A 24,962-nucleotide genomic window follows, 5' to 3' on the forward strand; every position below is an offset into this window, starting at 1 on the left:
CATGCCTGTTCAGCTTATGGACTTCAGGAAAACGGCCGCTCATGCATTCTCAATGGGGAATTATAGAAAACGGCTACCCATATAAAACTAAATGGGAATATAAAAATCAAAATCCACAGCAAAATGGTGGCCCAAACAGCGTGCCATGCAGTCTCCAGGATCCCCAAAAGGGGGCCCAGAACAATAGGCATCGGAAAGGTTCCCTGCCCAGGGGCCCATACAGGACAAGTCACCCCCCTCAAATAAGCGCCACAACGGCCGCATTATTACCACCCCCCCAAGATAAAAGCCTGCTAGGGGTAGGGGAATGCCGAGGGGTACACGGGACTAATTCTCCGGAGGTGCCAGGGGAACCGAGAGAGCCCCTAAGGTCCGACTATTCCAGGGAAGGACCACGTCTGCCCTGAGACCTCCAGGGTTTTTTTGGGGGACAATTTACTTACCATACCATGGTACCAGGTGGGCACCCTTCTGAAACAGATCACCTCCCACCCGGGATAGGGGTGCTGTCAGCCAAGGGGAAGCTGTGACTCAGGGCGTTTTAGGTCGTGTGCGTCCCAGCGAGACGGACCACTCGCAGGCTTGTTCCTATCCGTCAGGACTCTGTCGTGGCGAGGCCGAGTTCTGGACTATAGCTTATCTAGTGCAAAACCTCAGCCGGCTGTTGCTTGTAGTTCCTCTGGATCTAGGAACTAAAATAAAAAAACTGAAAATAAAAAAATAAAATAAAAAACTTTTCTATAATAGCCAAGACCGAAGTCCCAGCAGGAAGCTAGGTCCTATTCCTTAAACTAGGCAGAAACAAACTGATGATAGCAAGGTGTGTGGGGTTATGCCTGCAGGGACAGCCTCCATGGGTGTGATTAAGCTTTTTTCCTGCCTAGTGCCTATTCCAGTTAGGAGGAGCATAACCCTATAGTCTGACAAGATGGAGCTGCGTCTGTCGCAGTTATCCATCGTCAGTAACGATAGATAAAAAACTGGAGCCAAAACATCCACTTTGTAGAATTTTGTGAAAGCGTGCACGGACGACCAAGTGGCCACCTTGCAAACCTGCGCCACTGACGCCTGATGACAGAAGGGCCAAGAAGCACTAAATGCCTGAGTAGAGTGCGCCGTTACAGGGAAAGGAGGAACCTGACCCTTGATAGAATAGGCCTGAGTCACCGTCTGTCTGATCCATGTAAAAAAGGTTGCAAAAGAAGAAGAAGCGGACAGCCCTTTTTTAGGCCCAAATCGTGATCACAAACAGCGAGTCTGACCTCCGAAAAGACTCTGTGGCTGCCAGATACACCCAAATCGCCCGAACCACATCCAGGGCATGAAACACAAAAATATTTGGGATGAGCAGGCCTGGGGCACAAAGAAGGCAACACAAGATCTTCATTCAAATGGAAGTCAGAGCCTACCTTAAGTAGGAACAACTGGCATGGACGAAGAGCCACATTTTCTTTGTGGACCACCGGGTAGGGGGTACAAGATAATGCTACTAGTTCCGACACCCTGCGAGCAGAGGCAATAGCTACCAAAAAAGCCACCTTCTGAGACAGCTTCAGCAGGGAAACCTCCCAAAAATACTTTCAAAAGGCAGCTTCTAGAGAATGGAGAGGACCAAGTTCAAATCCCACAGGGGTAGAGGAGACCGCACACCGCCCCCACCCCCTTGAATGAAAAGTATGCACAAATGAAATGTGTGGCCAAGGGTCACTGAAAGAAGACCAAGGCAGACACCTGGCCCTTGATAGTACTCAAGGCCAAATTCTGCTCCACACCCAGTTGAAGGAAAGTTAAAACCTGAGGCACTGAAAAGGAACAAGAGTGAACAGAAATGGACTCCACACACCACGAAATGTACGTTTTCCAAGTACGATGATAAATCTTTCTAGGAGGTAGACTTCCTAACCTTCTGTAGTGTCTGAATCACCGACCCAGGCAAACCTCTATCCCTCAGCCCCTTGCTTTCAACATCCGGTCTGTCAAAGCCAGCGACTGTAAAGCAGGAAGGAAGGTCGGCCCTTGGGGCAGCAGGTCCTTCCTGAGAGGCGACTAATCGTACTAAGTCGACGTACCAAGACCGGCGAGGCGAGTCCAGGGCCACCAGAATGCCTGAGATACCCTCTGCCTCCATACTGCGCAGAAGCGCAAAAGAAGCTTGACCGGAGGAAAAGTGTAGATCAGTTGATACTGGCTCCATCTGTGGTGTCCGCTAGAGGATCCCATGACCTTGCCACAAATTTCGGAACCTGTTGAGCTGAGAAACCCACAGGTGCACCTCGGGATTGAAAAAGATGGGTGTTGTATGGGCGCTTCTGTGAATCTTGGCAGGCTGTATATGAGTCGCTGCACCTGGGCAGCACTTCAGAGAAGCTGCTCTGGAAGTAATAAAAACAAAAAGCTTAAGTGCAGTAAGCTCAAAAAAGTTTATTAAAATAAGGGATTAAAAGCACTCACATTGAGTAAAATGAAACATAAGCAACACAAAGCCTAATGGTCCGAGATCCATACAGAATCTTCTGGGCCACTGTACTATGATGCGGACATCCGGAGCTCCGCTTCCTATATGTGCGTCCTCTCAGCTGTGTGCAGCATGAGACTCCTAGAGACAGAGCAGGGACAAGAGCAGTTGGTATCCTATGGAGCGGGTGGATGGGTGGTTACGTTTCGGAGCATGCGTGGCTCCTTCGTCAGACCTCCCCTTCAAGCACACAGCTGAGGATGAACACATAGGAAGCGGAGCTCCGGATGTCCGCATCATAGTACAGTGGCCCAGAAGATTCCAGATGGATCTCGGACCATTACGCTTTGTCTTGCTTAGGTTTCATCTTACTCAATGGGAGTGCTTTTAATCCCTTATTTTAATAAACCTGATGGGTTTAGCCCACTGAGTTCAGAATTTGCGACATAGGGCACTGGCCAGGACTGGCCGTAGCGCCGAAACAATAGTGAACATAATGCATTCACAGACTCCAATTTTCTGCCAGCCGTGCCTTTAGGCTGGGAATTCCACTATCGGAATCATGGTTGCCTTGATCTCACAGGGAGAAAAAATTGCCAGGACCAAAGATCCCGGCAGGAAGCTAGGTTTCTTACTATTAACTAGGCAGAAGAAAAAAAAAAAAAAAAAAAAGAAAAGGAAATGAAAAACTGAAGGCCTATAGCGGGGGGGGGGGGGGGGGGGGATATATACCAGCTAGGAGTGCCCACAAGCGTAGCCAGGTCTTTTTTCTGCCTAGTGTCCTACTCCTGTAATATAACCTATTGTTCTGAATATGAAGCGAGGTGTCCATCAATGAACGACAGAAAAACAAACTTTCCCCCCAATTGTGAAACTTGGACTTTATTTTTTCTGCACAGATGCTCAATTGTGGGTCGAACTTCATACAAGCACACAGGGAGTTGCTTTCCTCAACATGCAGAGCAACGCAGGAAAGCTGCTCTAGTAACATGCCTTTGCCCCTTGATCCCCGTTAACCCCCCTCTCATTCATTAAAGATGATATCATGTACAAGAGCCTGGGACAGACAGAAGAGGAGGACCAGTGGGGAACAGCACTGTAATTAACAGTATGCTTCCCTGCCGTGCAAAGCCATAACAAAGGGTTTCTCAACTGGAGCTCCGAGGGAAGTCCCCATGGGGTTTCGCTGCAAATCAATAATCCTTAATGTTTGATACACACTGACAGTGCGCATTGATACCTGATGCCTCCTCTGTAGTTGTGGCTTCTGTGAACTCAGAGGTCGACGCCGGGAGGAGCGCAAAAAGTAGGAACATGTGGCTGGATCAGCAGGTGAAATCCTGCGTATGGCAGTGATGAATGCAGACTGCAGAAAGAGGGAGCAAAGAGGTGGGCACATGGCTGGATGAGACTGAATATAGCAGGGGGTAAGAGACCATAATAGCTTTATTTACAGTTTTGGCATAACATAAAAGCTATAATCACCTCACCTCCTACATTCAGTCTGCTCCAACTGTGTGTTCCCCCTCTCTGCAGTCTACATCACCACTGTGAAACACAGGATGTCACCGCCTGATTCAGCCATGTGCTCCCTCCCTCAGTAGTCTGTATGTAGCACTGCCATAGGAAATCAAATCCTCCATCTCCTGCTATCTGCCCTCCTCCCAGCGCCACCCTCTGAGTTCACAGGAGCCAGAACTAAAGAAGGCATTGGATATCAGTGTGCACTGACAATACTGACTGTCATCGTGCATTAAGGAAAGCACTGGATACATTGGGCAGTATACATCCACAACAATGTTGATTTGCGGCAGGAACCCCTTGGCACTTCTCACGGAACCCCATGTGAGAGATACCCTGCACTAAATAGATCCAAAACTGTGGTTATGTATGGCATTATATAGATTTTTTTCAAGACTTCCATAAAAGCATTTGTTTCTTTTCAGGACTTGATGTGTTATAATCTCACACAGCAAGGAGAAATAATATCCCAATATTTTGTCAGCATCTACATTGCAACCTAACAATATTAGTATATAATTATGAATAATTTCATTGGTAAGCGTAAAAATAATATACAGCATATAATTAGGACATTTTATTAAAGTAAAGATGATATACAGTACATAATTAAAACATTTTATTAGCAGCATATAAATATATGAAGTAATAAAACCCACTTATCTACAGATATTTTGCAAAAAAAAAAAAAAAACAACAAGATATTGCTTTACACGACAGAACAAAAAAAAAAAAAAAAAAAAAGGTATGGTTAAAATGATCCTACTATTAGACACAGACTAAGTACAAATGAAATAAAAAAACTTGCTAAAAAATATATATAATGTGCCCCCTTAGCATAAACAGAAAGTAACCTATAACAAATCAGAACTATTGTAGTCCAGCTAGCCCAAGGGTATGTATACACATGTCAAAAATTGGCTGAAAACAGTCCATTCGGCAGTTACCGGTGTGTGTACAGCTCCTAGTCTGACAGAAGCCGGTCTCAAAACCAATGACTGCGAACGCTGACCGTTGTGTTCTGGCAGGGAGGCCCCCCTGTCAGAACACAATAGCCCAGCGGAGAGATAGCTATACTAATATCGCATAGTACAGCACCCCTCTCAGTTTGTTTTGTTCAGCTCGCTGGGTTCAACGAAAAACAGAACGTGTGTACCAGGCCTAAATTTGCCCAAAGACATGAGACAAAGTCAAATTTCATTTACAGTGATAACAAAAAAACATATCTGGAGCAGCAGCCGACATATACCAGCCAACCGTTCGCTCAAGATATGCAAGTGTTGGGAGTTGCCTCATCCCCTCAATAGCACCTCTATAAAAGGTTTGGAGTACACCTGCAGACCTTAGGCTTCTGAAATCGGATTCCTTGTTCGTAGAAACTTCGTAGTAGCCTAGAAGTTACTGTTTCCAACTTAAAAAAAATCAGGTTTTAAAAAAATGAAGAAAAATAAATAAAACCCATACACCACAAGCAAAAGACGAAGTTGATATTGAACAGGTATGAAGTATTGTTTAGGAGATCCTCTAAATTAATGGCTGTGACCGTGTTCCCCCTAAATCAAGTTCCTCACACTCCAGGCCGAATAGAATTTAGATAGTAATGAATGTTTTTAGGAAAATGGAACTAAAAGAGGAAACTTAGAAAGGATCCATGTACTTGAACCCCAACTGTTGTCGGGATGGGTAAGGAATCTGCTTATTTTGAAAAAAAAGGCATCAACTATTTTCACATAACTGAAGTGTAACCTTTATTGCCGGTTCACATACAGGCGACCCGACTTTCCGGGGCGACCTGTGAAGTCGCGGTGCACAGCTCGCACCGCGAACTCGGAGCGGCATGCACGGACTTCATATCATTGAAGTTAATGCAGGTCGCCCCAAAGTAGTACAGGACCCTTTTTCTAAGTCGGAGCGACTTGTGTCGCTCCTATTAGAACGGGTCCTGTGCTACTCTATGGCAGGCGACCCAGTGTGAACAGGGTCTTAGCAAAGCAGCAACTACTAGGTCTGCCATAAAAGCACATGGTTCATTTACAAAAAGGTGTAACAAAGTCTGAATCGTTGAGCAGCACTAATTATCTGGCCATCAGTGACATTTTTTTTTTTTTTAAGCACACTACAAAGATAAAGGCACCACCGGGAGTTTGTTAGATCTGTACCATGACAGTCACTAAAAAGATTCAGCAAAAATAAGCCAGTATACCCTTTGTAGAGAAATACAAACACCTAACCCTTTACATTCTCACACAGGTGACAGCTACAAAGTCACATCGTGTGACAGCAACTGAAGGATGCAACAAGTCTTCACATCTGAGTCGGACCCGGTCTGTTCTTATTGATCGAATCAAAGTCGATGACTATACTTTTTCTCTTGGGAACAAATTTCCTTAAAAATATAAAATATATAGGTTAGTTATATGCCAAAACTATTTTTCCAACTGTAAAAAGAGGAAAAAAAAAAAAAAAAAAAAAAAAGAAGAAGAAGGGGGGGGGGGGGGGGAATAGATACATTGCCTAGGCTTCACGCTCTCTCTAGAGGAGCCAATTATAGTGCCCCATGCAGAGAGAATCCTTAGAAGGGATAGACTGAAACAAAAAGACACATGGGGTTGCTGAGGCTGTGTGTTTTTCAGCTAACGGAGATCATAAATTATCAGGAAAGGAAAACATTTTCTAACAACTGAACTCCAGGAGTTGGTTTCATTGCTAAAGTTTTTTCCTTTGTGCAAAATGCACTACCAGTTTCCCCCCTCCCTTCCCTATTGCTCTGTTAAACTTAATTTATAAACCTAAAGACATAGTGTATTTTTGAAAAAAATGAACCTCAGCTACTGTAACAATCCTGCCCTGTTAGACAATATAATGGAAAGTGAAGCTAATAAAGAGGGCCTGAACCGTGGACGCAAAAAAAAAAATAAAAAATAAAAATCACAAAAGCCAAGCAAAGGACCAGTCACTAAAATTGCCTACAGACTCCTTGCTGCTGAATATTACACACCCACTGCCCCCTCCACCATGTTCTGCATCATAGAGGTTAGCCATCTTATTAGAGACAGCTTTCTCAGCTAAGCAGACCCTCCTGCCTTCATGTCTGAGCTAATGTCATTGATTCCAGGAAGTAAATGCTACATGAATAATCTGACCTTACTCATGCTGGCCATAGCTAGAAATGCCAGCGGGGTTATTTTTAAAAAGATTTAAAAAAAAAAAAAAAAAAGTAAAAAAAATTTAAAAATGTGGAGTGAACAGTAGAAAAATCGAAACCAAATCAATATTTGGTGTGACAACTCTTTTCATATAAAAACAAAGTCTCGAGTTCAGGTCCACAAAAAAAAAAAAAAAAAAAAAAAAAATCACACACCACAACTCCCTTTTGTGGCAATGGACATGTGGTCCCCACAAATGAGCTTAAACTGGCCGTACATTTGTTCTATCATTATCTATTTTAGCACAGTGCACCAGACCACTATTTTCATACACTGAGTGAACCTGGGCCAGTACCCAATGACCCAGCCAAAATTTGCTTTGTTGGTGGCCTTGCTGGACGGCTCCTGCCTGACATCCTTCAACTGAAAAATGGGTCGAGTGCAAAAGTGTCAGCCATTACAATACAACAGGGTAGACGGGGATTCATCCATGAGAGCTGTATAGTATAAACAGGGAAATCGGTTTAGGCTTGCCAGATGAAAAAATAAAATCCTATTAGAATTTGGCCAGACTTAAGATTAATTGGCAAATCTCTTCCTATCGGTCAGCAGAGGTGACCAAAGGGGTCACTAGAAAGAGCACAACATCAAAAACCCATTAAGACTGTGTAACAAAAAAAAAAAAAAAAAATAATAAATAAAAAGACTTCCTTAAACTGAATTAAAGTTACTGTACTTCCAAAAACAGTCCAGGGAAGGAACAGGTATAGTACGACATGAATCCTTTCATCTCAGTATATTACCCTGGTGCAAGGCAACTTTAGTCTCATGAGCAGGGTTCTCTTCTATCCAATTCCCTTCCTCAACATGCTCCCAACACTACCATCTTTGTTCCTACATCAACGGGAATTAGTGGTCTCTTCCATGTTCTTGCAGCAGACCCCTGATAATGCACTGCCAGTCCCACCCCACCCAACTACTGTATGCTCCTATAGCCTCCAGGGATATGTGAGAGATGGCCAGATCCAGGCAGGAATAAAAGGTGAGGGGCAATTAGGGTAAAAATAAAAAAAAATAAAATAAATAAAATTGGCTTTTCTAAAAAGCAAAGGGTTGCAGTGAGGATTTTTTTTGGTTTTCTAGTAAAAAGGTCTACTTTGAAGGGTAACACCACTTTAGAAAGTTAGCACACCAAAAAATGCCCTGTAGGTGCAGCAGCTGAGAAATCTGCAAGAAGGTTTGTTAAAATCCCTGCAATGTACATAGATCACCCAGAAGGGGAATGTTTTTTTTCCCCCTCAGCAAAGTGGAGTTACGTTTTAAACTTGAACTATGAAATAATTGCTACTGGGTAAATAAAATTTTAAGTTATGGACTTATGCTGTTACTCATCAAGGTTACTCTTAGCAAAAGATCAGAATTGATTACTTAGAAAATGTTTTCTTGCATCTTGATTAGGATAAGAATTAGGAGGAGGTTTCAGAAATCTAACTTACAGAAACAAAAAGCATATAGCTTATATTGGTTTGTTGATCTCCACAACACACCAGTATCTATCTACCCTATTTGGCATAGAAAGTAGGACAAAGCTTAGCCAAAGACATAAGATACAGGTCTAGAGATTTCCAGAAAGACTATCGTTTAAAGACCAAACAATGTCAAAAAGATCTGATGAAAATCGTGATTTCTATAGATGAACTAGCTTTTGAAAAGCGTACTAGATCCTCATAATATGGGATTTTTAAGGCCATCCAAACAAATTTATATAAAAGTAGAAATTTCTATTTAAAAAAAGTATTGTTTCTTGATTGGATCAAATGGAGAAAAGGCAGTCCCCAGCTATGCTGAAAATTCCAAAAGGGACAACCAGCTTAGATGTTACCATAGCAGGGGAGAATCAAACACGTTTCGAAATATATAATATAGATTCTTCCTCAGAGATTTTTCTGCCACTTCTGCAATGCAATAATTATATTTCAGATAAAAGAGGCCGCATGTGGATGGTGGTTTTTTCCCCATTCACTTTTGGGCCGCCTGAGGAAATCTCCTGTGTTGGTGGTTTTTGTTCCCAATATGGTTGCAATCTGGTCTCCGGATGTTTTTACTTCGTAGCCTGGAAGTGATGTGGCAGCGTGTGGAGTCATTACGGTGCGCACACGCTCTACATATGTGGAGACGCCGGGGATTGCCTCCGACGCCATTCTCTGTCCCCTCCATGTGTGAATAAGGGGAATTGGATATCTAACGGCTGGATTGCTTCTAAATCTACTTTTTGACAACATTCGGAAGACTTGGAGGGTGCCACCTCTATGGTCAGTTTTTTAGCCACGCAATATAAGTTGCAAAGGATTTGAGTGATCCAATCTTAGTAAGTATTCGGCACCCCTTCTGCCTCTGGCTTCTTAGTTTTGTACCATAATTCTAATGTCCTCTCCCTCCTTTTTTGGCATGCAGGCTCGATCAGATTTGCTTCAGGCCCCTTTGTTGCCAATTGGTCATTGTTGCAATGTCATTTGCTGATCTCAGATATGAGGTATTTTAATTCATAGACGCACCCATGCCATGGTCTCCTTTAACCACTTTAAGACCGGAAGGATTTGCCCCCTTAATGACCAGGCCTTATTTTGCGTTTTGGCACTGTTACTTTAACGGACAAATGCACGGTCGTGCGACGCTGTACCCAAATAAAACGGATGTCCTTTTTTTCCTCCCCACAAATAGAGCTTTCTTTTGGTGGCATTTGATCACCTGTGCGATTTTTATTTTTTGCGCTATAAATAAAAAAAAAAAAAAAAAACAACTACACAATATTTTTCACATTCTGCTGTAGGACATTGTCAAAAAAATTTAAAAATCAAAATTTAACATTTAGGCCAATTTGTTTTCTGCTACATATTTTTGGTAAGAAAAAAAAAAACCACAATAAGCGTACTTTGATTGGTTTGCACAAAAGTTACTGTGTCTACTAGCTACGGGAAAGATTTATGTAATTTTTATTGTTTTTCTTTTTTTTTTTTTTTTACACTAGTAATGGCGGCAATCTGCGATTTTTTTGCGGCGGACAGATCGGACCCCTGACTGATTTTTTGACACTTTTGGGGGGGAGGGACGGGGGACAGTGACATTACTACAGTAATCAGTGCTAAAAACATGCCTTGTTACTGTAATAATGACACTGGCAGGGAAGGGGTTAACATTATGGGTGATCAAGGGGTTAAATGTGAGCCTAGGGGAGTGATTCTAACTGTGGGGTGGCGGGGCTTCTGAAATGACCATAGAGACATGTGATCCTATATAGAAGGATCACATAGGCTCTATGATCACTGCAGGGAGAAGAACGGTGAGCTGTGTTTACAACAGCTGACCGTTCTTTTCTCTCAGCGAGGAACGATCGTAGGTGTCAGGAGGCAATCGGAGCCGCCTGACAAGCATCGGGGTGCGCTCGCCTCCTAGCGTCCCGAGAGCGAGCGACGTATACCTACGTCGCTTTGCCCGTCGCAGTATATCTCCGGTGCGTGGTCATAAAGTGGTTAAGACGTAAGCTTTTTTTATCTGAAACACTTATGAAATGGTAGTCAATAGATTTGTGTACCATTTTATCGGAAATATAATTGTTGCATTGCAGAAGTGGCAGAAAAATCCCTGAGGAAGAAACTATATGATTATATATTTTGAAACGCGTTGGATTCTCCTCTGCTGTGGCAACATCTAGGCTGGTTATCCCTTTGGAATTTTCAGTATAGCTGGGGTACGCCATTTGATCCAATCTGTGACCACTTATTTTCATGTTTATATTACACTTGTATATTCTGTGTTCTCGTTTTTAGAGGGTTGTCCTTTTTAAGAAAGAATACTTTTTGAATAAAAAAATTGTACTTTTAAATAAATTTGTTTTGATTGCCTTAAAAAATCCCATATTATGAGGATCAAGTATGTTTTTCATTATCTACTAGGTAGGATGGCAATCACACCTCTAGCCACCTAGTCATTACAATTCTACCATCAACTAGCTTTTTGCATGCCTTTTTGCATTTTCCAGACCAAATTTTTTTTGTTAAAATTATGGATAGAGTGCTGAACTTCCCCTCAAATTTTATGGCTGTCTGGGTTTCTTTGGGTAAGATTTCACCCCTTTGCCTATTTTGACAAGCATCTGACAGAACAGAAAGTAAAATTAAATCTTACAGATGGCATATTCTTATGCTTACACTAGAGCAGAGATGGGAAAGACATATTTTCGCCTACTTCCTATCCCAGAGATGAATGTCGGGCACAGAGTGAAGCAAGAGAAAAGAACCCCAAGCAGGGAAACACATATGGCTATAAAAAGTTGGGCTTAAACATAATTAACTCTTGAATGATGCATAGATGCCCCAGCCAAATTTAGCAACCCAAACATATTGTCAGCTAACTAATTTGAACACCTAATTTTTTTTTTTTTTTTTTTGATACGTTTAAAGGACATACATGGTTCTTATCTGGTACACGGTTTTCAAAGAAAATGCTGTTTGGTCGATAAATGCACAAAACTGTAAAAACACATTTTTTTTTAGAAATTACAAAGAAAAAAAAAACTTCTATTAATAAATCATTGATAATGTAAATGTATCCGGCAGCTACATTATTAAAAAGTACTGCAGACGTACACTGCAGCCTGAAGTCGGCAGTGTTCATCTGTAGGCCTAAGATTTTCAGGTTTGTCAATAAAGTCTCCCGCCTGCATGTGATCAGTATGTCAGAACGGATATAGTATTATCAATATCAGGAACCACGCTGGCTTTTGATCAGTGGGAACACAAGCCAGGCTCAAAATCAAGCAGCCATGTGAAGTGTTGGCTCGCATATGGAAGAATATTTATTAACCTGTCTTTGTCAAGGTGCAGAAAAACAGAAATATACTAATTGCAGGTAAGGAGGGGCTTAAAATTGTTCAATTCTGTATGTGTGCAAATTTTCTACAACTAAGAATCCAGGCACTATTTTTTTCGTTTTCAAGCAAAAGTTTCATAAAGATTTAGGCGTCTGTCCTCATTGGGAAGATTTCCCCTCACTTCCTGTTCAAGAGACACCAGAAAAAGACTAAGTGGGGTGGATTTACTAAAACTGTAGAGTGCAAAATCTGGTGCAGCTGTGCATAGCATGGTAGTCAATCACCACAAACGATAAAGCGCTACTTATGCAAAATTAATAATACTCCTGTGCAAAATAAAGTACATGCAGTGTATAATGTGCAATATGCTAATATAATTGTACAATGAAAGGAAACAAAACACTCATAAGGGTGCACTAATTAATGAATATCCATATAATACATCAACAGTTCATAAATTTCTTCACGGCCAAACGGTGCGAAACTTGGCAAGAAGATGTTAAAAAGTGCTCGTGCTCCCTCCACCACGTAAAGATGGCCTCTCACCTCAAGGTTAGACCTGTGTTTCACCACAACATCTCATGAGCTATTCCCCTGAGGGAATAGTATAAGCCACATCACTATCTGGAGCCGTTCCTTTAAACCACTTAAGACTGCCGGGCTACTCTCCTCTACTCTGGCTACCCACCACATTCATGTGTGCTTGGAAAAAGAGAGAAAGATCTAGTGTTCTCTGCTTAAAAACAATTTATTGGTAGTAAAACTGGATAGGTACACTCAACGTCGGCACATAAGCTGTGTGGTCTTTCATTGTATATCTGTGTTGCTGCTTGGAGCTGACCACTGGGTCCCATCTCTCTGGAAGTCTCCGCCCCTATACGCGTTACGTCATTTGTATAACACGATGGGCTTGCTCAGTAGGGGTGAAACACAGGTCCAACCTTGAGGTGAGAGGCCATCTTTATGTGGTGGAGGGAGCATGAGCACTTTTAGCACCTTCTTGCCAAGTTTCGCACCGTTTGGTCGTGAAGAAATAATTATGAACTGTTGATGTATTATATGGACATTCATTAATTAGTGAACCCCTTATGAGTGTTTGGTTTACATTTTATTGTACAATTATATTAGTACATATCAAGCACTTTATACACTGCATGCACTATTATATGGACCTTTATTAATTAGTGCACCTATATGAGTGTTTTTTTTACATTTTATTGTACAATTATATTAGCATATTGCACATTTCAAGCACTTTTATACACTGCATGCACTTTATTTGGTTTATTTTGCACAGGAGTACTATTGATCTTGCATAAGTAGTGCTGTATCGTTTGTGATACATGTCCGTTTGTGGATATGCAGTGATAAGCATACGTTGTTATAGCTGCTACTTATGTAATAGTTTTTTTACTTTATGGTAGTCAATCAGCTTCTAACTTCAGCTTATTCAATTAAGCTTTTACACACAAAAAAAAAAAAAAAAAAAAAAAAAAAAAAAAAAAAAATCGGAGAGGAAAAGAAATTACTCTTACGTGTATTTGATACCAGCCAGATCAAACATTAACCTTGCAGCCTTCATTTCCGGAGAGTCATGGTACTTATCAGACATATAGATCACTTCTTTAATGCCTAAACAAAAATACAGATTGCATCAAATGTTGGATGAAAGCAAAAAAAATAATAATAATAATAATAATAATAATAATAATATTTTACAGGGCTGCAAAATGGCCAGAACATTGAATATACAAAAAGTGTTCATTTAAAGTCCATCTGAAGTGATATTATGGAATAAACAATACTTAAACTGCACTCAGAGCTCCTTCATATCTGACACTGCCCTGAATGTAAAATGTACTCAATTCTCAGCTTTCTGTAATTTGCTTTATTTGTTGCCAAGGAGTGTTAAGTTTTACAATTACTCACCTGCTTGTATGATTAGCTTAGCACATTCATTGCATGGAAACAAAGCGACGTACATGACGCATCCTTTTACATCTGCTGAATTCTTGTTCATAATGGCATTCAGCTCGGCATGGCAAACTGTTAAGATAAAGTATAAGGGATATAGTACACCACCAGATGGCATGCCTTCACATGTCTATGAAGACAGGACATACAAAGAGTATTTCATAAATTGCTTTCAGGAAATTATTTCAACATAAAAACAAAAATAAAGTCTCTTTTTAAAGATGAACCTTATTCTCTCTCAATCAACATGGACTATTTCTAACCGTTATGCTGCTAGCATTAGGAAATCGATAGGAAATTATAGAATATTTACTTATTTTCAACTTTTTTTTAACATTTCTTCAGTTACCTTCTGGTTTCCATGCCTAGGAAAATGAGGTCATACATCCCAGGAGTCTTCAGTAGGGGCTTCCTTTAGCTAAAGAACACCCTCCTGCATGCATGCCTGGGCTAAGGGCAAACGGATTCCAGAATGTAAATGTTACAGGAGTCACCTACCCTTACTCAAGATGGCCGCAGCCAGAAATGCTAGGGGAGGGTTTTATAAAGTTAACTTCTCAACAAAATAAAGCATGGGAGACATGAAATGGATGGGTGGGTTTGCTTTGAATGTTAAAAACAAATTAAATGTGGTTTTTGGTTTGTAGGGCTCAGATGCAGTGTAGTTTTGCGTTAAAAAAAAAAAAAAATTCCCCTCAAACATAGTTAAAAGGCTTTAATAATGGTAACGAATGTAAATGGGTTGTATCGAGAGGGCATAAGAAAAATTTCCCATTTGAAATGACTGAATAATTCTTACAATATCTTCTCCACATGTGCAATGCAGACCACACAGACAAGGGCAAGAGACTCATAGTAATTAAAGCCAAAGTTAAAGCAAGCCTGTCATAATTGAAAACCAATCAAATAAGGCACAACAAGGTATTTAACCGCTTGCCGACCGCCGCAAGTAGATTTACTGCGGCGGTCAGCCCCTGCCAGGCAGAGTGACGTTAATTAACGTCACTAGCCTGGGAGGGTCTGGGGAGCGAGCGCGCGCCCGCGGAGGCGCGGTCACGGACCCCCCCCGCGCGTGTGACCAGCGGACCCGATGTCCGCCGGCCACTCGGCGATCGTCGGGGGAGAGGGAGAATGTCAGGCAGCTTGTGTAAACAAGCTGCCTGTCATTCTCCTCGCTGTAAAGACACTGATCACACGGATCTAGTATGTAGATCCGTTGATCAGTGTCCTTACCGCTAGAGCCACAGCCAATCACAGTAAGAATCACGCCCCTAGGGACACACACAGCCCCTCCCTCCCAAATAAAGTTAACCCCTTCACTGCCAGTGTATTTTTACAGTAACAGTGAATATGTATAGCACTGATTACTGTAGAAATGTCACTGGTAACCCCAAAAGTGTCAGTCAAGGGTCCGATCTGTCCGCCGCAATGTCGCAGTACCGCAAAAAAAAAAAAAAAAAAAAAAAAAAAAAAAAAAAAAAAAAAAAAATCGCAGATCGCCGCCATTACGCGTTAAAAAAAAAAAAAACAACAAAAATGACAAAAATCTTTCCCTTTGTTAGTAAACGCGATAACTTTTGCGCAAACCAATCAAAATACGCTTTTTGCGATTTTTTTTTACCAAACATAGGTAGGATAAAACAAATTGGCCAAAAATGTTAAAAAATTTTGATTTTTACATTTTTTTTGGGGAATTTCATATAAAAAAAAAATGTGAAAAATATTGCTATTTTTGCAAAATTGTCGCTCTTTTTTTGTTTATAGCGCGTGATCAAAAAATCGCACAGGTGATCAACCACCACCAAAAGAAAGCTCTGTTTGTGGGAAAAAAAGGACGTCAAATTCGTTTAGGTACAGCGTCGCACGACCGCGCAATTGTCCATTAAAGTCACGCAGTGCCGAATCGCAAAATACCCCCTGGTCTTTTAGCAGGAAAATCCTCCGGGGCTTAAGTGGTTAAACATGCCTCTAAAATCTCAAGACAGCTACGTGAGCCTCCCAATGAACTCCAGCTTTAACTTTCTAATTTGGAGAAGCCCAGAGCCTAAACACACGCCAGCATTACACAGTGTTAAGCAGGTAGCTCACATTGGCACCCACAATGAATTGAAGAATATAGAAGGTCTGCCTAGAGTCTTATTTCTGGGCAAGCATTTGCGGGGGCAGAAGAAAGGCCTTTCAAAATTCCATAAACTGTTTTTTCCCCAGACATAAGCAGGCAACTGATGTGCCCTCAGCTACACTTTAGTTATGACTAGGGATGCACCGAAATGAAAATTCTGGGCTGAAAACCGAAACCGAAAATTACCTTTTCCCCAAAAAATTTTTAAAATAGATAGATAGAACAGGGGCATACACCAAAAACAGGTAGCGACGTACACCTGTCGCTGCCACCCTGTCACAGTATATGTACTGTGATGGGTTGGCAAGAGGTTAATTTAATTACCAATGGTATTTGTATTATGCAGCATGAGGGGGTTAATGTATCGCCACTGCTGGTCACTCATCTATTAGTGACCGACCAGTGGCAGTTAATTAACCCCTTTGTGCTGCATTAGTGCAACCAGTATCAGTGCAACCAGTGTTAATTAACACTGATACTGGTGGCACTAATGCAGCACAAAGGGGTTAATTAACTGCCACTGGTCGGTCACTAATGCATCAGTGACCTGCAGTGACAATACATTAACCCCTCATGCTTCAGAATACAAATACCATTGGTAAGCTGCCTTAGCTCTCCCCCATCCCCCCCCCCCCACTGCCTCAGCGTCCCACTCGGCAGTACACCCTCCCCCCCTCTGGCTCAGCGTCCCTCCTCGGGTGTCCATTCAAAAGAAGCGCCTCTGGCCGGCGGCCCACCTCCCGGTGATGTCACCACTACGATCTGTGTATGAATGAAGTGACACACCAGGCGGGAGGGCGGGGCAAGCGGCCGCTATAGATATAACTATGTGATCCTTCCCTGTCAGCTCAGCGCAGGGGTGGACGCACAGGGGTCGCCATGGCGACAGGGCCCCATGCTGCAGGGGGCCTGAGAGGGCCCCCTGTATGTATAGAGATGAGGAGCGGCAAGCGCAGCTGAGACCGAGCTCCCCGATAAATCGGCACTGAAGGAGCTGGTCTCTCACATAGCAAAGTGAAAGCAGAGTGTGTGCTGTGCTCTCTGCCTCCCCCTACAGTGCAATACCCGGCAGGAAGCTACAGGAAGGTACAACAGTCCTCTCTCTGCCGTCTTTTAAAAAGGCTTTCTGTATGTATGTATTTATATGCATGTATGTGTGTGTATGTATGTGTGTGCATATGTGCATCTATATATGTATGTGTGTACTGTATGTATGTGTATGTATGTGCATACTGTATGTATGTGTGTGTGTGTATGTATGTGCACATGTGCATTTATGTATGTATGTGTATGTATGTGTGTGCATATGTGCATCTATGTATGTATGTATGTATGTGTGTGTGTGCATATGTGCATCTATGTATGTATGTGTGTGTACTGTATGTGTATGGATGTGCGTGTATGGATGTATGTATGTATGTATGTATGTATGCATGCATGCGTGTGTTTATATGTGTGTGGATATATGTACGTGAGTGTGCTTCAAGGTATTGCCTATTTGAGTTTATGGACTTTTAAATGATTTTAAGCTGAAGTGTGCAGTAATTCATCTCTATACATACAGGGGACCCTCTCAGGCCCCCCTGCAGCATGGGGCCCGGTCGCCATGGCGACCCCTGTACGTCCACCCCTGTATGTGTGTTTTACTTTGTTATACATTGGAAAATAATTTCTTGCACCGGGGCCCTGATCAATCTAGTTACGCCTCTGGCTCAGCGGGACTGTGTGTGAATGAGAACTGACCTGACACCGGGCGGGGCGGAGCGGCCGCTAATAATTATAACTATGTGAGCGCTTCACTTCCCTGTCAGCGGAGATACATGCCTGACAGGGAAGTGAAGGATCACATAGTTACAGCTATTAGCGGCCGCTCCCCCCGCCCGGTGTCAGGTCAGTTCTCATTCACACACAGTCCCGCTGAGCTGACAGGGAAGGATCACATAGTTCTATCTATTAGCGGCCGCTCGCCCCGCCCTCCCGCCTGGTATGTCCCTTCATTCATGCACAGATTGTAGTAGTAGGGACGTCATTGAGAGGCGGGCGGCCGGCCAGAGGCGGGACTTTTAAAACCTGCCCTGCGCTGCGCCCTCCTCCTTCCTCGCGGCGGCCATATTAATTTCGGCAATGTTAACCCATTATCAGCCGAAATGGGATAGGCTCATTTTCAGCCGATAATTTCGGTGGCCGAAATTTCGGTGCATCCCTAGTTATGACAGATCTAAAGAAAAGGTCATCTGAATTGGCAATGTATTTTGTGTACGTTCATGATCATTAGAACAAAAAATGGTTTATAAGTAGTCCCCTATGGTTCACAGAATGAGAGGGAGCCTAAGGGCCAGAGGAAGGGGAAGGAATGGGAGTAGATGGCAGTGGTGGTTGGTGGTACCACAGCTGAGGATTGAGAAGCTGATGCAGTGTTTGTAGGGTAAGAGAGCCGATGGTGGAAGGGAGACAATGGTGGTTGTTAGGTGCACAAGAGTTGATAGTGAAGGGAGATCAGACACAGCAAAGACGTGGTAGACAGGATGACAGATGGGTAAGGCAGAAAAATAAATCAAGCAAGGGATGGTGTGAAAGATTCTCAGGAAACAGCACTGCACTACAGTTTACTGATCACTCTGGGAGGGCAGAGAAGGCAGAATATGAAGAGAATAGAGATTTTGCTTGTACCAGACAGAGAAAGAAAGAAGACAAATATCTGTAGTATAGGTGTTGGAAGTTCAGAGGAGGACAGTAGGCTGCCATCAGAGAGGAGCTGAGGGAGCCAAGACATAAGAGAGAAGAACATCCATGAACATAAGGAGAGGGGTATTTTGGACAGATTGCATTGGGGAAAGACAAGCACGTGTGACTGAATCATAGAATGGAAGACCAAGAAACAGTGAGCATAGCCAATAGGGATGATCGAACTTTTGAAAAGTTTGGTTCGACCAGAACACCCGAATGTCCTAAAAGTTCGGTTCGGATTCATGAACCCCATTGAAATCAATGGGACCCGAACTTCTGGAATCAAAAAACGCCATTTTGAAGCCCTAAAATACAATAAATGCCCCTAAAAAGTGCCTAGGGTTCTGGGTCATGCCCCAGGGACTATGAATTAGGCAAAAAAAAGTTCAAAAATTGTCGTTTTTGATAGAGAGCCAATTATTGAAAAAATGATTGAAAAAAAAAGAAAAGAAAAATGAGATTTCTTTGGATTTAGTGTCTGGGGGGTCTAAAAAGTGTACCTGTGAAGTTTCAGCTCTGTAGCATGTCCAGAACCAGAAAAAAAAAAAAAAAAAAAAAAGATTATTTTTCTTAGAATTTCAGTAGCGCAGGGATGGTGTTACCCTCCCATCCCACCTGGGCGTTTTTGTTTCAGGCGGTTTTTTGAAGGCAGGCATGACATCTGAACTTATGTATAGGGGGGAGACAGAGAGAGAGATATAATATATCAGGTCACCATAAACTACACTACGGTCACCCTGACATGCCAGAGTCAGGTCACCCTAAACTACATTACGGTCACCCTGACACCTAAAAGTATCCCTACAAAAACTAGATTATTGAATCTAACTATAGTGGTATATAGTACCCTAACTACACTGCATAACCCTTTCCTCACACTAAAAGAACAGCTCCATACAGCAGAAGATAATTGCAAAATGACACTGGAGCTTTACAAGCTCCAAGCGAACCGATGGTCGACCCGAACCGTTCGATCATCCCTAATAGCCAACACCAGAGAACAAGCAGCTGAGATACAAGCAGATAGCAGGGAGCTAGAGAAGGGTAGGGTAGGAGTGAGAACGATCCTACTCTCAGCATGTAGATGAGCACTGCAGGGACAATGAAGTTTAGGGCCTAACAGCGGATGAAACCAAAAAGGAAAAAAAAAAAAAAAAAAAAAAACTGTAGAAATTGAGGAGAGCAGACCGCTATGTCTTGTTTGGGTTGCATCCTAAGATGCAATAAATCTAAGATGTTAGCTAGTCACAACTGGACAGAAAAAGCTGTAGGAACATTCTCTTGCACAAAAATTGGATTTCGCTTTAAACTATAAAAAGGTTATTAATCTTTCTACTTATATACATAGACATGTACTCAAAATAGCAACAGAATGTAGCCTCGACTTATTCAGCACTGTAATTGAGGAAAATATACATAGGAGGTTTTTTTTCCAGCAGTAGACCAACTCTAAAGAAAGATTGCTGCTGAACTTGCAAATGCTCCATGGCATCATCTGTTTCTGTTGTGAAGGCACAGAAATCCTCATCAGACTATGCACAGGACAGATCATTAGGCTTACAAAGCCTGTGTGGCCAATTCCTGGAGACAAACAATTTAACTTATAAAGAAGTTTCCAGAAATAAAAATATAAAACCCATCGTTGGAAAGTTGCAGAATCCCATTTCATCTACATAGCAGATTCATAAGGGGCAGCAGCTGGGCTCTTCGTGAAATATTAGAACATTACAAATAAGCTCATTTTTACCAGAGCACAAATTCTATTTCAGCAGTTTGGAAGGAGAATAAATGAGAAGTGCTTATTTAAAGGGCAAGAAAGCCCTTCCTCCCCCACTTCTGACAAAATTTGGTTAAGATTGTTTTGATGCATCCATCAAGCTATCGTGCGTGAGAGAAGAAATGGAAAGGCACTCGATCATGATATAATAGAAAAAGACTGTGCAGTTGATGTAAAAAGGAAAAAGAAATATTGAGGCATTTGTGGTTCAGTTTTTACACAGCTTTCAACAGAGTAGAACTTCCACATAAACTTAACACTGCTCCCAGACACGTCAGGCCTTTCTCTACACACCATTATAACACTGACAGCCATTACTTTTGATATGCAAGACAGTGCAGGTTTAGAAAACAAAAAAGAACAAGTCAAAAAATAAAATGGAAAAGCTTTAACTATGGATTTGTGAGTTTGGGGTAAATACACAGAATCATTCTGCTTTACAACTAACCATATATGAATACTAGAGACCTGCAGGCAAAGAACACAGCCAAATAAATGCGTAAATTAACGAGCTAGTAACCGGCATGTGAGTTTTTTGTTTTTTTTTTAAAGAGGTTTAGAAGAAAAAAGTAAACTTTTAAAAAGCTTAGACTGCATTCAAATCTGAGCATGCATCATGCATGGTAATGCCATTCATTAATGCCACCCCAAACATGGCAAAAACAGACATGATTTTTTTTTATGTCGTAAAAGACAGTTAAAAAAAAAAAGCAAGTCAAATTTTTTCATCATTTTAGGCCCATTTGTAGTCTGCAACATATTTTTGTTTAAAAAAATTTAAAAAATCCCAATAGGCGTACTTTGGTTGGTTTGCACAAAAGTTATCACGTCTACAAACTAGGGGAAAATATTTGTCATTTTTATTTTACTAGTAATTGCGGCGATCTGCGATTTTTAGCGGGACTGCGACATTGCGGCAGACAGATCGGACCCCTGACATTTTTTACACTTTTGGGGGACCAGTGACATTACTACAGTAATCAGTGCAAAAAAAAAAAAAAAAAATGCAGTTACTGGCAGGGAAGGGGTTAACCCAGGATTGTTTAAAGGTTTAAGTGTGAGCCTAGGGGAGTTTTTTTTCTAACTGTATGGGGGAGGGACTTGTGGAGTCAACACAGAGACCTGTGATCCTAAATAAGAGGATCACAGGCTCTCTGGGTTCTTTCCGGTCAGCTGTGTTTACAACAGCAGACAGTCATTCTCTCTCAGCAGGAAGCAATTGGGGGTGCCCGGCGGCAATCGCGACCGCTGGTCCCGTGGATCAGCTTCCGCGCTAATGGGGGCGTACCCATACATCGATTCGCGCAGCTGAGCCAGCCATGCCGCAGTTTATCTGCGGCGGGCGGTCAGCAAGTGATTAAGTTAATGTGTGTACAGTTCTAAATTTAAAGTGGTTGTAAAGTCACATGTATAAATTACTTTTTCTCTTGTTTAGGTCCTTGTTTGGTACAGTGTGTGTGTGTGTGTGTGTGTGTGTGTGTGTGTGTGTGTGTGTGTGTGTGTGTGTGTGTGTGTGCCCTTTCCTAAAATTATAGTGACCTCCCTCTGCTTTCCTTCCGATCCAAGGGAGTCCACGGGGAGCATGCGAGATTGTCCTCTGATGAATGCAAGCCAGCAGATGGAGATCACATGACAGGAAAGCAGGACTCTGCAAAAAAGGTATTTAGCATTATTTTTTTTTGGGGGGGGGGGGGGGGGGACACACACTGTACTAAACAGGGACCTTAAACAGCGAGGATCAAAGTAATTAATACAGGTTTCTTTGCTTTTCAAGCACTAGAGCAGCTGCAGGGAATAGAATTACATAGGCATTAGAGGAGATGAAAGGGGTGGGGAGGAGAGGAGATGAAAGGGGTGGGGAGGAGAGGAGAGGAGAGGAGATGAAAGGGGTGGGGAGGAGAGGAGAGGAGATGAAAGGGGTGGGGAGGAGAGGAGAGGAGAGGAGATGAAAGGGGTGGGGAGGAGAGGAGAGGAGAGGAGATTAAAGGGGTGGAGAGGAGAGGAGATTAAAGGGGTGGAGAGGAGATTGTTTCTCACACTGACTACGATACAGACCAGGAGAGACCAAGATGATGGAGGCAAGTAAACACGCACAGGTGTAAACCTAACAGTAGCTTCACCCATCCACATACTGGGTGTTTCATGTGGTATCTATAATTACTAAAATAAGGGTTAAAATGAGGTGGGGGAGAGGTAGATGTCCCCAATTTCCACCTTGTTCAATCAGCAAACGCAGAGGGGAAGCCGATGATACAGCCTTCAGAAAATCGTGGCTATCACTGTGTGTGTAACACAGTCAACTACATTGCTTTTCAGCATCCCCAGGACCTCCCCTCCACCCTACCTTTACCCCTGGATTCGAGACGTGGCGCCTTCCAATTAGAAATATCCAATGTAAGTTTGCCAAAAAAAAAAAAAACTATCCATTTCTGGAGTTCCACTTTAGGACTAGACTTTGTGCATCCTAGGATGAGGTAGGACACCAACTATTACAGTGCTAACAGAAGTTAGTTCATCCCACTGAAGAGACAAGACTAAGACTTAATCAGCCCTGTACATATATATTTAAAAGGGACGAAAAAAATAGGAGAATATAGAGAAAACTGAACACCAAGTTGTAAAAAGCTTAAAAATGAGAGCTTGTAAGAACATATTTCCTACCATATGGGTACTTTGTATCAAGCTTATCTGCTGCTGTTCTTGCCCACGGAAGCGCATCATCCGGACAGCCATTGGGCATTCCATTGTATCCAATACCAACAATTTTGTTCTCAGGATTTACGATACATGCTCCAACCTAAATTTAAAAAAAAATAAATAAATACGGTAATAATATACCCATGGTATGTGTGAGCAATATCCTATTAAAGTGACCACTGAAGGAGGGGGGGGGGGGGACACACACACACACACACACACACACACACACACACACACACACACACACACACACACAGTGGTGATCAAATACCACCAAAAGAAAACTATTTGGGTAAAGCAAAAAAAAGGACATAAATTTAGTTTGTGCACAGCTTTGCATAACTGTGCAACTACCAGTTAAAGTAGTGCAGTGCCGAATAGCAAAAAAACAATAGCCTGGTCAGAAAGGGAGAAAAACCTTCCAGAGGTCAAGTGGGTAAAATAACTTTAAATATAATTGGTTTTACAATTTTTTTCATATACTGTCACCAGTGCAGTATAGCATTAAATAACTGGTGTGGCGCTGATCGCTGACTAGTGACAGTATGTAAAAAGTAAATACATAGTAACATAGTTAGTGAGGTTGAAAAAAAGACATCAGTCCATCCAGTTCAACCTATGATGTGTGAGTTTGCTGTTAACCGTACATTGCATACCCCTGTATGTTGTGGTCTTTAACCACTTAAGCCCCGGAAGATTTTACCCCCATTCCGACCAGGGGGTATTTTGCGATTCGGCACTGCGTGACTTTAACGGACAATTGCGCGGTCGTGCGACGCTGTACCTAAACGAATTTGGCGTCCTTTTTTCCCCACAAACAGAGCTTTCTTTTGGTGGTATTTGATCACCTGTGCGATTTTTTGATCACGCGCTATAAACAAAAAAAAGAGCGTCAATTTTGCAAAAATAGCAATATTTTTCACATTTTTTTTATATGAAATTCCCAAAAAAAAAATTTAAAAATCAAAATTTTTTTACTTTTTCGGCCAATTTGTTTTATGCTACCTATGTTTGGTAAAAAAAAAAAAAAAAAAAAAAAAAAAAAAAAAAAAAAAAAAAATCGCAAAAAGCGTATTTTGATTGGTTTGCGCAAAAGTTATCGCGTTTACTAACAAAGGGAAAGATTTCTGTCATTTTTGTTGTTTTTTTTTTTAACGTGTAATGGCGGCGATCTGCGATTTTTTTTGCGGTACTGCGACATTGGGGCGGACAGATCGGACCCTTGACTGACATTTTTGACACTTTTGGGGTTACCAGTGACATTTCTACAGTAATCAGTGCTATATATATATGCACTGTTACTGTAAAAATACACTGGTAGTGAAGGGGTTAACTTTATTTGGGAGGGAGGGGCTGTGTGTATCCCTAGGGGCGTGCTTTCTACTGTGATTGGCTGGGGCTTGAGCTGTATGGACACTGATCAACGGATCTACATACTAGATCCGAGTGATCAGTATCCTAACAGCAAGGAGAATGACAGGTGGCTTGTTTACACAAGCTGCCTGACATTCTCCCTCTCCCCCGCCGATCGCAGAGTGACCGGCGGATATCGGGTCCGCCGGTCACACGCGCGGGGGGGTCCGTGACCACGCGCTCGCTCCCTAGACCCTCACAGGCTAGTGACGTAGCCCCTCACAGGCTAGTGACGTAGGCTGACTGCCGACGTAGAT

General features: G+C 42.2%; 1 protein-coding gene across 2 annotated transcripts in view; it reads right to left on the reverse strand.

Moving 5' to 3' along the window:
- DCTD (dCMP deaminase) overlaps positions 1–24,962 on the reverse strand; it is a 67,816-nt gene that overhangs the window by 37,101 nt on the left and 5,753 nt on the right. Inside the window, exons 3-6 of one of the 2 annotated variants that reach the window (XM_082269984.1) lie at positions 23,254–23,389; positions 13,922–14,038; positions 13,528–13,624; positions 5,966–6,362 (exon numbers count right to left, since the gene is read on the reverse strand). In XM_082269984.1, coding sequence (XP_082126110.1) covers positions 6,281–6,362; positions 13,528–13,624; positions 13,922–14,038; positions 23,254–23,389 — 432 coding nt within the window. In that variant the 3' untranslated portion in view covers positions 5,966–6,280. Of the gene's footprint in view, positions 1–5,965; positions 6,363–13,527; positions 13,625–13,921; positions 14,039–23,253; positions 23,390–24,962 lie in introns of those variants that run through there. The other variant, XM_082269985.1, reaches the window with a different exon arrangement.

The sequence above is a fragment of the Pelophylax lessonae genome, assembly GCF_965119305.1.
Source record: "Pelophylax lessonae genome assembly, chromosome: 1".
Lineage (NCBI taxonomy): Eukaryota > Metazoa > Chordata > Amphibia > Anura > Ranidae > Pelophylax > Pelophylax lessonae.